This window comes from Pterocles gutturalis, unplaced genomic scaffold (genome assembly GCF_000699245.1).
Source record: "Pterocles gutturalis isolate BGI_N339 unplaced genomic scaffold, ASM69924v1 scaffold9570, whole genome shotgun sequence".
NCBI lineage: Eukaryota > Metazoa > Chordata > Aves > Pterocliformes > Pteroclidae > Pterocles > Pterocles gutturalis.
This window is the reverse complement of record NW_010140785.1, coordinates 2,532-15,427: the sequence shown is the minus strand read 5'-3', so window position 1 is coordinate 15,427 and position 12,896 is coordinate 2,532. Positions and strand designations below refer to the sequence as shown.

The 12,896-nt window shown below is 40.9% G+C and overlaps 1 protein-coding gene across 1 annotated transcript in view; it reads left to right on the top strand.

The window, feature by feature from the left end:
- The window catches only part of SLC28A3 (solute carrier family 28 (concentrative nucleoside transporter), member 3), a gene marked incomplete at both ends in the record, with an annotated part of 33,249 nt that extends 21,491 nt beyond the window's left edge, over positions 1 to 11,758 (top strand). Inside the window, 8 exons of the mRNA XM_010083807.1 lie at positions 469 to 594; positions 1,752 to 1,882; positions 2,701 to 2,869; positions 4,503 to 4,700; positions 7,429 to 7,510; positions 8,389 to 8,487; positions 9,870 to 9,993; positions 11,656 to 11,758. Of these exons, the coding sequence (XP_010082109.1) occupies positions 469 to 594; positions 1,752 to 1,882; positions 2,701 to 2,869; positions 4,503 to 4,700; positions 7,429 to 7,510; positions 8,389 to 8,487; positions 9,870 to 9,993; positions 11,656 to 11,758 (1,032 nt within the window). The remainder of the gene's footprint in view (positions 1 to 468; positions 595 to 1,751; positions 1,883 to 2,700; positions 2,870 to 4,502; positions 4,701 to 7,428; positions 7,511 to 8,388; positions 8,488 to 9,869; positions 9,994 to 11,655) is intronic.
- Positions 11,759 to 12,896: the final 1,138 nt, after the last annotated feature.

Genomic DNA, 12,896 nt, shown 5'->3' with positions numbered 1-12,896 from the left:
ACATCAGTTATTCAGCAGTGGTGCATCACTGTAGCACACTGCTTTAAGATATAAACTAGTACCTCTACATGACACTGCCTCCAGGATGTTCTCGCACACATGCCAGAGGGGCTGGGAGCTTTAAGCTGCCCACAGTGGATGGTATGCATGTTTCACTTGATGCATAGCCTTATCTGCGACTCAGACCTGGATTACAATTTCTTGGGAATTTAATTGGGCCTTTTGGGGAAGACAGCAAACCAGCAAGAATTGTCTTCACACAAGATGGATGTTGGTATAATTTTCATTCTTGGGGTAAGAAACCCCAAACCTATTAATATTCAGAGCATTCATTAGCACTAAGATTAACTAGTCAAAGACACCTAAGAGAGTGTGATGCAGCCACATGTTTTCCTGCCTTGTTAATAAAATAAACCTCTAAGGGTTTATTAAGAAGTTCTTAATTTGATGGTTGTATTTCACTTCCAGACAGAGTCTCCTCTCCTGGTACAGCCCTACTTACCATACATCACCAAATCTGAACTCCATGCAGTCATGACAGCAGGATTCTCAACTATTGCTGGAAGTGTCTTAGGAGCATATATTTCTTTTGGGGTAAGACAGGGAAAGGGAACTGGAAAATATACTGTTTCTCTGAAATCATGAGTAGAAGCCCAGTTGAAATTTTTGGAAGCATACCCAAGTCATTCCCATCTTGTTTGTTTGTTTGTTTGTTTGTTTGTTTGTTTGTTTGTTTTTCTGAAGGAATTAGCCACAAAAATACCCTGTCTTTTGACAGTAAAAAGGATACCGAGCATTGTTAAGCCTAAGTAATACAGAGAGATTTCCTGCTGTAGTTGCAAGGACTGATCTGTACACTTTCCCAGTCTAGATGAACTGACATGTGGAATACACTAACTAAATGATCAAACCTCCCACTTCTGTGGCAGTGATACAAATAAAGTCCTTCAGGAACTGTTGCTGGACATAGGAGCCTAAAGAGTTGACTTTTGACTGAGGTTCTGATGAGCTGTGCAAACACAGGCAGTAAACATCTCATCTGCTAAGGAGCTGGCAGAACAAATCCAGAAAAACAGGGTTGAAGGTGTGATTTATGATCAGAGTCACTGGGGGATGGTTGATAAATATTTTAGTTCCATATTTGAATAAAATACAGTGAAGAGGCAGAGGCGAGAAAGGAGGATTAACCAAAAAAGACCAAGAGACTAAGAGAAGAAAAAGAGAGGTGGGAATACTATGGAAGCTAGCAAAGAAGTTTTTCTGTGTAGAAATTTGTGGAAAAAGGGGTGAAAAGAGAACAGAAGAAATTATGGTAGGCCATAAAAATTTTTTTAAACACAACTTAAAGGGACAAAACCAATTTTCTGCCACTGCAAGGCATCAAGGGAGTGTTAAGAAAGGCCCTCACTCACCTGTTCTGCTGTTGCTACACCCAGCTGCACTCGATGGACTGGGCTTTTTTTTGTTTGTTTGTTTGTTTCTTTTGCCTTCTGGCTTGCCAATAGAGAGGAATGAAATAGTTTGTCTGTTGGAAAGATTGCTCCACACTTTTTACTAGTTAGACTTTTCCAGTCTCCAGCTGGCTTTCTCCAATATTGCTTATTCTCTTATTTTTCCATATGAGCAATGTGAACTTTTTAATGACCCCCTGTAGAAAAATCATCAAAGCATCTAAAAATTTTAATTGTTTTCATCCATGTTTATGCATGATGTGGTTATCACAGCATGTCTTCTGTCACCTTGAATTCCAGGTTTCTGCCTCCCACCTACTGACTGCTTCTGTCATGTCAGCACCAGCATCATTAGCCACCTCCAAACTATTCTGGCCTGAAACTGAAAAGCCTACAATAACTGTGAGGAGTGGCCTAAAAATGGCAAAAGGGTAAGCTGATCTAGACTCTAGTTAATAGTAATAGTCATGCAAAAATGAGATTTGGAAAAATAACTCCTCACACATAAGCTTTAGGGGTAGTACATGGTAGAAGCACAAGCAATAAATTAATTACCCACCAACATATCCCAAATGAGTAGTTTGTGAATTCGGGCACAGCATGCTCCATTGCAGTTCATGGAGGTATCACTACCCATTGTGACAGACACAGAGATGCCAGGGACCTGGGCTAGAGAGTGAACTCTCCAAAGAAAGAGGGAAATGCCACCCTGAGATGAGCCACCCAGAGGTTTTCCCATTTGCTCAGTTGCTGTCTTTTCTTTGTAATGGATATGTAAATGCAAACACACAAAAGCAAAGGTGGAGCAATCATTTCAACAATGACAGCAGCAAACTTGTTGCCTATCTGCAGGAAGACTCCCATGCCTTGAGAAAGACAGGCAAAGCAAAAGGTCTTGTAAGGAGCTGTTCCCAAACAGCCTGAGTCTCTCTGCAAGGGCTGCCTGGAAGAAGAGCAGTGCCCACTCCCTCATCCCAGGGGGACCAGAGGCAGTCACGGTACTCAGACCCAGTCCAGATCTTGCGCAACCCTGAATGTGACAGAATTCATCCTCAGGTCACCAAAAGCTCCCAGTGGCTCCCATGAGGATTGAGACCAAAAACCCACTCCACCTCATCTTTATTTTCCCTATGAGGGAATAGACAGCTTCAGTAGTAGCTTTCTAATCAAGTCCATGTAACTTTCAGTTCTATGATTTGTTCTTGCATTAAAAAATGTTCACACTCTGGTTTTCTTTTCATTGATAAAGTGAAGCAAAGAACCTGCTGGAGGCAGCCAGTCAAGGTGCCTCGACCTCCATCCGTCTGGTAGCAAACATTGCAGTGAATCTGATCGCCTTCCTTGCCCTGCTGGCTTTCGTTGACTCAGCCCTCTCTTGGGTCGGCAGTTTGTTTGACTATCCACAGCTGAACTTTGAGGTATGGTGTCCAGGTCCTTCATGCAGCTTATTATACATGTATAATTTGTCTTTCTCAAATTAATTGGCTGTGTGGTTTTGTTGTGGGTTTTTTTTGTTTGTTTGTTTGTTTTTTAATATGATCTAAAAATTTATATTTTTATGTGCATGTTCTTGAAAAATGTTTTTCTAGCCAAAGGAAAATTGTTGCCATGTAAATATTTCTGTATCCTAGTCGATGTATAGCTTCCCTCTGTGGTGTTCATGCTAACCAGCAGAGTGTGTTTACAGAGCATTGTATGCTAATACCTGCCTCCTCTGACTTGGCAGTGCAGCAGTTCTGTGTTTACATGCCTACCAAGCCATTAACAGCTCCTTCAGCTAAACATTGAAGTGCCTTTAGCTTCAGTAGAGCCCCATCAAGCCCTTAATGCTTATTGTCTTCACTTAAATAAGGACACTGGGGCAAGGGCAGGCTCCTCTGAACCCAGGCTTACTCAATACCACCCAGTGCTCAACACAATTAAATTGTAAAACTGCACCCAAATCACTCATCTGAGCAAACAGGTTTTGAACAGGACTTCTTTTTTAACCTAGGTCAATACATCATTTTTGACCCACTGCAACAATCTTGATTCAATGGTTTTGGCCTTTTTTTTTTTTTTTTTTGCAAGCTCCTAATTAAAGTCCCATGTGAAACATGGATATAGCATTGTGATAAAGATGCTGCAGACATAGAGTGAATAGACACTCATAGCAATATTAAGATGTTACCCTGCATCACTTCTACAGATTACCCCACTGCACAGACACCCACAGCAAAGGAAAGGCACAATACTCATGCAAGGGCTGGTATTTTAATAAGTGAGTGCTGGATGGAGTAATATTTGGACAGATAGATAACCCACAAGGAGCTGAGACACATAGACACGTTGCATTAAGCCATCCATCCCTTTTAAGACACTAACCTCTAGCCTTTTGCAGACGGAGAAACCAACCAGGAACAGTAACTGCTTAAACACCACAGTGACACTCACTAAGGACAATCTCACCAAACCTTTACACGGCTTGAGTTATTTTCTCTCATAGAAAAATAAGCTATACTGTGATATGGGATTTTTAAAAATTTGCATAAAACTTTGAATGCTAGGAAAAAGGTACAGATTTAATTATGTCAGATGCACAGCTTTTATGCAGAGACAAGTCTTTCTTTTACACCAGTTGGAGTCCAATAACTGTGAAATTAAGCATGTTCATTAACACACTTGATTTGACCAGCAGAAGAACTAGACTTCTCAATTCTCTTTGCAGTTCTTTTAACTCAACCCTCCTTCTTTGCTGCAAACACTATGCCCAATCTGAAGCCATTGTTGGGGAAAAGAGGCACAGAAACTTTTGTTTTACTTTGGGTGTGAAATTAGGGACATACCTAATTACTTTGTTATTTCTAGATTTTGGGTTTTAAAAAATTACTCAAGCATACATTGCTATTAAAAATCCTCAGTCTCCCAGACGTGTTGTCAGTGAGAATTCAAAGCTGATTTTCCTTTGCTAAAATAAAACCACTTTTATTTTAAGTTTAGAGAACTTATTGCATGCTGTTGTTCTTTGACCAACCATATCTTTTGACCTGCTTTGTTGCATATATTTTGCAGAACATTTGTGCTTATGTCTTCATGCCATTCTCTTTCATGATGGGGGTAGACTGGGAAGACAGTTTTACTGTTGGTGGACTGCTGGGTTACAAAACTTTCTTCAATGAATTTGTGGCTTATGAGCGCCTTGCAAAACTGATTCACAACCGAGAAAAGGGTGGGAGCATGTACATTAATGGTGTGAAACAGTACATGACTGTAAGTAACATTTTCTGTTCTACAGATTTATGGATCTAACACTTTTTTGCTGAAACTCAACTTATTTTCTAATACGGGCATAAAGGGATAATGGTTGCATATTACTCTAAAATGTGTCTTTCAGTGACAGAGTTCAATTATGAAAATGCAGCTTAACTTTGTGAGGCTGCCATCACTGTCATCACACTAGCTATCTCAAACAAACAAAAGTAGCAAAAGACAGGCACAGTTTTGGGGAACTTGCAGTGTCCCACAGGACACTGTGCTTAGGACAAAGGCTGTCTTCAAGGTGAGTTTCTTCTTGCCTCATTCTTAGCTATCACTTCACTATGAAATACTCTCCCAATCCTGGGCAACAACTGGGTGCTCCTCCTGCCCATGGAGGGTTAGCCAAGCATTATGCTTCAAGAGAGGCATTCAGCAAGCTTTAGCTGACGGCATTTTAAGATACTACTGGCACACCCCTGCGGGAGGTTATTGTCCCCTGTGCAGAAGACAGTAATACAAGATGTTACATGGCATAGACCTCCCTTGCCACACTGAGTCCAATCAGTTTGTTTCAACTGCCAGTGAAGGTTAGCTTGCATGAGTATTTCCAGCTAAAACCTGGCCCACCCACCTCTCATTCATGCATCCACCCAGTTTCACCCAACAGGATACATAATTCCTATTATGATGCACTGAGGAAGAAGCCTAGAAGATGGCAATACAAGGGACATCCTAGGTGTGTGTACAGGGACAAAGCACATGCAGTGATCAAGGCTGACCTTTGCAGCCATGACTTATCCCCAATAAAATCACACAGCATGTGCTGAATTTGTCCTCAACCTAAGCACAGGCAACAAAAACCATGGTATCTGGGTTCACACCTGCGCTGGCCTTTCTTCCTCAAACCAAGACAAACTGTAACTGCAGAGGACTCTTAATTAGGAAGCATCCTTTTGTACAGCTTTTAATCTTCATTTAATCTGGTGTGATGCTGTGGCTACCTGCCTTACATACAAAACCAAAAACATGTTCCTGACCATTTACATTCCTTATTACCAGAACATGTATTTCACAAGTGGAGGTAGAAAGCCAGGTGGTCTGATCAAATACCCACATGCTTGCCTGAGCTTCCATTACCAGTGTTCCTGGAATTCCTGGAAACAGGATCCTGGGCAAGATGGACTTTTGATCTACCCTGCTGTAGTCAGGATACATTCTACAAGGGCAATATGGCTCTGAACTCCTTAATGAGTGAATAGAGTTTTTTAACCCAGAAGTCAGCCCTAAAATGCAGATCCCATCAATTATATTTCACCTTTTTTTTCTTTTTTTTTTTTTTTTTTTTTTTGTGAGATGTTGTATAGAACTTCCATGTTCACTTCTAATAGATATAAAGAGCTGTATTAGCTTCCATGGTAAAAAGCTCTGAGATATAAAATAGTTTTGATTAATAACACTAGTAAAAATCGCCCAGGAACCATTTTAATTTCCTCACAACAGTTCAGGTGAGAGTGCGCTTGACTTCCACTTTTAATTTCTCTTTGGCTTCAGAACTCTCTAATATATCCAGGCACAGATACTCAGTCAGAGCGAGCAAACAAGTGGTCTTCTGAACTCACTCACCTGAATCAGTAATAACAAGGTTTCCTGTTTTCAGAGCTAGGAAAGTGCAAATGAAAGCAGGGAAATCACAGTACACAAAGCCTTTTCTAGGAAAAGCAGGTAGAGTGGGTACTTGAAAAGCATTTTCCTGCATATGTGCAGAGTGATTGAAAATATCTACAAATTGGTTTTCATAAAACAGGAACGGAAACAGAGAGACTTCTAATAAACAGGGAGCCTACCAGAACACTCACTCAGGCGTCTTCAGCTTGGGCCTAAAACACAGTAAACAGGAGTCCAGAGCTGCCAGGGAGGCAAAAATCCATTTGCTGAGATATGTTGCCTCCTTTCCCAAAATGTTTGAACTACGTTTTTCTGAAGGTTTGCAAGGTTCATAGCCTGATTTCACCCAAAGTCATTTTGTGTCCTGTGAAGGGTCCCTCCATGGTGACGAAGGCCAGCCCAACCATGTCTTTGCTCTGAGGTCCAGACTGAGCTGGTGTTGCCCACAGGAAGGAAGGTGGTTGAAGTCAGGAAGGAAATAAGCCTCTAGTGGGGATTCCAAAATCATAATATCCCTCTGCCTGTTACCACATCAAAGCACCCACTCTCTAGGAGGCCCATTTCCTTTTCTTCCTCTGTGTACAGGGTGGAGCATGCACAGAGCCGCTTGGCACATGGAGCCTTCTGGTAGTTCAGGGACAAAGAGGTAAGGAATACATGCCAAAACCTGAGATTTCAACAGTTATAGAGGCAGTCCAGCTATGAACAACAAGCTGTATTAAAGCTCTCTGACTCATACCTTCAAAAATCAGCAGCTAAATTGCCACCAGTAAGATAAGAATCATTTTTTGTCTTCAGTTACTAGTACACAATTCAACAAGGGACAGCAATATACATGAAAAATAAAACCATCACATAAATTATGAGTCCTCACATGGGCAGTGGGTATGAAAGCCTTCACTTCTCAGCAAGAGAATGCACCTACTTTACTGATAGCTGTGCAGCGGGGCAGCAATGAAGCAAAACAGAGAGATTTCAGTACTTGAAGCCCTGAGCCACAATGCCATGTTTTCAGACCTCTCAATCAGTACGAGCTGTCTCAAACCACTCAACAGGGCCTGTGTTTGTTTTCCAGGTTCGCTCTGAAGTCATTGCCACCTATGCTCTTTGTGGATTTGCCAACTTCGGCTCCCTGGGACTGGTAATAGGAGGCCTGAGTAAGAACACCTCTCATGAACAGTTTATTTGTCAAGGAAATCCCAAAGAAAACACCTAAAGGAAGAGGCTGTGGGTGAAGCTTAGCAGCATTAGGGGACGAGCAGCTGCTCTGCCAAGACCCAGCACCCAGCTGTGCAAGGAAGGGCTCCCAGCAGGGCACAGGCTTTGGCATGGAGGTGTTCAGAGAGGAACTAAGGGCAAGGGGAGGGGACCTAGCCCTGCTGATAGGCCTCCCTGCCCAGCCCTTGCACTGTGAGCCTGAGATATTTATTACAGTCCTTGGGCTTCAGGAGGAGCAAGCCATCTCTGTAGCCTGCTGGTTTGATAGATAAAGTTGGCTGTTTCCTGTAAAAATATCACATATGTGCAGTAGGCTTATAGGGAAAGGAAAAAAAAAAGCTTTCTGAAAAAAACAGAAAACAAAAAAAACCACCAAACAAACAAAAAAATGTCTGGGTTCCTTACTAGGTGGCCAGAATTGCTGGTGGGCATCTTTACCCTGGAGCCCAGGTGGGCTCTGAGATGCCAGCAGTGGGGCAGCATGGGGGCACAGGCCCAGCCATGGGGCTAGACCCCAGTGCAGTGACCGGGGTTTGCTTCTGAAAGCCCCCATCAGCCAGCACAGAGGTGCAAACTGCCAAAGTAAACAGAAGCTGCTGTTTTATACACAAGCCACCTTTTCAACAGAAGGAGCCAACATTGGCACTAGGCCTTCAAACCGCCCACTAAAAAGGTCTTGTTTTCCCTCCTTGTTTCTTCTAGTTCAAACTGCAGTGTGCGAATTTCCGCTTGTGGTGGGAGAGCTTCTTGCAGGCTCATCTTCTTTATATCGATATGTATTTATGTTTGACACACACTTTAATTTTTTTTTTTCTAGCAAGCAGTGCTCCCTCAAAAAAAAAAGAAATAGCAGGTGGTGTTTTCAGAGCAATGATTGCGGGAACTGTCGCCTGTTTCATGACAGCCTGTGTTGCAGGTATTGTACTCCAGTTTGGTGTCTCCTACAGTCGGTGACCACAGGGTGGCAGAGCCTCTGTATGACAGGCACAGCGGGGCAACTCCCGCCACCCAAATGCTAGTATTTCTGGGTTTGGCAGGATTAAAAGTCAATATGTCACAAAAAGTTCCTGAGAACTGGTGTATGAAAATATTTATTTCTTCCATTATGTCTTGTCTTTTTTTTTATTAGTCTGTGTGTAACACATGACTCATGAACAAAGCAAGTTATAGATGAGTTACAATCCCTCCTCCACAGCACTGGCTACAGAAGTAATTATGGATCAGAAATGGAGAAGTGGAATGAAAGGAGGGTGTAACAGAGAAGGAGCGAGGGGGAAGATGAATAACTTTTTGCCTTAACGTTAAGTTGATCTTTTGGGATGATAGTATTCCCACAGAACATTTAAGTTAATGAAACTGTCTTAAGGGGGAACTCAATAGCATATCCTTATTTCCAAAGTCTCACCTTCAAGCTGAGTAAATTGTCACAATGCAACAGCCATTTTAGGGTGGAAATTTAAAAGAATATAATATTAAATATTCAAAAGATAACATGACACTACTCTGTGTAACTGAGGAATCACGAAGTCTCACTAAGATGTGTCATTTCACAATCCTAGCCTTGAGAATAAAATTGGGAACAACCACTGGGAAATTTTTCCAAAAAAATAAAATCTGCTTTGGAAAGTAAATTAGATTTCACCCACTCCTGCCATGGCAAATGCTTTCCTTATGCCCAGAAGGTAAAAGAGCCAAGCAATTTCTACTACCCCTGTTAAGACAAGAACATATTGAAAATGTGTCTGGGTTCCACAACACTACATACAAGAAGAAGCTGTCACTTTCATATTTTTGTGTCTCCATTGCTGCAATGAATGGTGGCATCACTGTTTATAGGAGATTTTGAAGAACATCTAGCAAAGCAAAGATAAAAACCCCGTAACTATCTCAATTTAAAACAAAAGGCCCTGTATTCACTCGCACTGCCATACGTGCAGCATAGCTCCATTTTAGTTAATTAGGGTACACTGGCCTAGCAGTGAGGGAGCCATTAGCATTCCTTTTTAGTAGCATTAAAAGGGGCAGAAAAACAAAATGTTCTAAGCGTAGCAGGTTACCATAGTTTAATTTCTACATATTGGAAAAATGTTTGTGGTCACTCCTTGATCCAGTTCTGTAAAATGATTCAGATTTTTTAAAAAATCCCACAGTTTGAGGGTTTTAATCTTGTACCTTTACAGAACCAGCTTGGAGGGTTATCAGCCAGAACGTTTATCTGATCATGCCCCAGTGACTCAGATCCCCAGGTCTTATCTTCCTCCTCATTACTCATTAAGAAAATTGTTACTTTCTTCACAGGAATGCTAACTGCTTCTGGTCTGGAAGTTCCTTGCCACATTTTATTAGGAAACGCCTTTAACTCCACAGATTTCCCTGACAACAGCACAGAGTTAGTTGAATGTTGCTGGCAACTCTTCATCAGGTATTGAGGAACTCTTTATGCTTCTGTCAGCATAATTTAAGGAGCTCATATATTCTCTAAAAGCCTAATTTTGTGGTTTGTGTTTGGGTTTTTTTGTTAGGCACTTGCTTTCGATGAACTTGCATCTGTTAAAGAAATGGATATTTTAATGCTGCTGAATTGTTTTCCTTTTCTGGGGCATTTCTCTGCTACATGCCAAACACAAATAGAACCAACAGAGAACTCAAAGTATCTTTGTTCGAACCTGAGCCTCCCAAAAGGCTAAAGATTATTATGTAAAAATTCAGTGGTCCAGCTCAGGCTCATCTCAAATATTAACAAAAAATTAGTCAAATATTTGAGCTAATATAATTTCAACATAGTATCTGAGAATAGCAGAAAAAGCCAGGAGCTTTTCCTTTTGCTGTCTACAAAACTGTCTGAAGATAATAGAAATTGTGCCTGTTTACACAGAAAACTTTACACACATTTGAAGTAGAAAAATATTCTGAGGTAAACTGGATTTCATAATTTTCTATCCAAGATAGAGAAGAAAGAAATAGTAATACTAAACAAGGAATATATTTAGAAATACTTAACACTGTCTCACAAAGAACAAAAGGTCTATGTATTTGGATTATGGCGAGAACCTTTTAAATTTGTCCTAATGTGCAGGGGTTTTTTCTGTTCTCACAACTAATCGCTTTAGAAGTAACTGCTCTAATTCATCTTTTTTTCATGCTACTAAGAATAAAATAACTTCATCCTTCTTTTCACATTTCTTTTATCAAAGACAATGCTATAAGATTGAGCACTTGTCTACAACAAAAACATACAATGTAAATGTAACAGTGATGTTGATGTAATCTAGCCTGCAAGAATTCTTTTGACAAAATCCTCAGATGGGAAAATTTTTCAGAATTATTTTTATTTGAGTGGGAGTGCCTTCACATCCCCTGACTTAACTAAAACTGGTTTTTTATGTGTGTAGTGGAGAGGTATCTTGCTACCTCTTCTTCGTATCAAGACTTGTGGCAACTTGAAACTTCTTATGCTGTTAATTCCTCATGTTAGGAATCAAAATTCCAATTGTAATCTGAGGTGATTTTTTTTTCTGTATTATTCTTTTGACACATATATTTCTTCCTTCCATGTCTTGGCATAAAATGTAGTTTTGAATATGGGCATATACAATATATAAGGTCTTATTTTTATGGTAACATTTTTAGATTTAAACTACTCACAAAAATGTAATTTTAAAAAAATTATTCAAGTTGGTATCAAGATCACCAGCTTCTGCCTGAACATCAGTGCTTGTATATCACTGCAAGGCATTTCTGTTCTTGCAACCTGATATTCAAAATGTGTTTTTCATACCACTGAACCAGTGTCAAAAACTTTTTTTGCATAGTGAAAATAATCTGTAATATTTGGTACATTCCTTCCTTCATATTTCTTCATCACTCCAACTCTTCCTCATCACACTAATTTAACTCTACCAGGTTGTTACAAAGACAAGAACCTTTAAGTTGCTTTGGAGAAAGTACGTGTGTGTGCGCACATATGTGTATGTGCATATGTGTGTATATATACATCTACTACATATATTGGGGGGGAGAGAGGTACAGGAGGGAGAGAGAGAAAAGGAGAGTATCTGATTTCTGCTTTTGTCTCCTTCCCCAGTGCAAATCATTCTCAGGAGATCTTCTCTGGAGGAAACTACAGCCTGAGTTCCTGGAAAGGGTGTTGCCAAATACTGGATCAACCTAGTTTTAATTGCACTTGGGTTAAGCCCTAATTTTTTGAGGGGATAGATCATACATAAGAGCTGTGTTCCTTGGTAGAAACTTAGTTAAAGAATTGCCTTTTCCACAACAAATGTGAACCCCCTTGCCCTTATTTTCCATCTCTTACCAGCCCAATTCCTCTGACTGGCTTTGAATTACTCATAAATAAAACTGGGTTAAATGCAAGACACCTCTTGCTGCAGACCTCTTCTCTCATTACAGATCAGAAGAGGAGAACATTTCTGAGCCTGATTCTCCTGATTTAATTTCTACCCTGAAAGTGATGAATCTGTAGAATTGAGCTGCTGTATGCAAGAAGAAAATCAGATTCAGAGGTTTCAGCTGCCACTTACAAAAAGTTGTGAACTAGAAACAATATTTAGAATTGCCATCCATTCCTAATGGTATTTCCACTCTTTTTGATACCAAAGAAGTATTTTTACTGCACAAAGATAAATTACTCTGTTCTGAGAAATCTCTGGACATTTATTCTGGTAACTATTTCTGCATGTGAACTGAGCTGCTCACATGCAGTGCACCTCACCAGCTTGGTCACTGAAGCACCCAACTCAGGGACTAGCCACTGTGTGCACCAGTCCACCTCCTTCTGCCCACAGTGGCATCCAGGCCACATCTTGATCCATGAGGTTCGTCTTTGTTTAGAGGTAGCTCATATGAATGTGAGTGTCCAAACTCCAAGGAAAGTTTTCTGTGTCAATTCTTCAGAATTTTTGCTGTTAACAATTGTGAAAATTGATCCTGGAGTCACCCAACCAGGAACTCAGAGGAGTATTCCTATGTATTGGGTCTGGCTGAGACGGAGTTTGTTTTCCCCAGAGGAGCCCCCATAGCACTGTGTGTTGCACTGGCAGCTAGAAGGCTGTTAATCGATTAACACCCCTGTTTTGGCTACTGCTTAGCAGTGCTCACACAGTATCAAGGCTGTCTCCCCAACACCCCCTCCGCCCCCAATAGGCTCAGGGCCCCAGAGGTGGGCAGGATCTTGGGAGGGGACAGAGTCAGGACAGCTGACCCAAACTGACCAGGGGGATATTCCATACCATATGATGTCAGCTCAGCCATAAAAGCTAAGGGCAGTGAGGAGGAGGGGGGCATGCGTTGTTATGACATTTATCT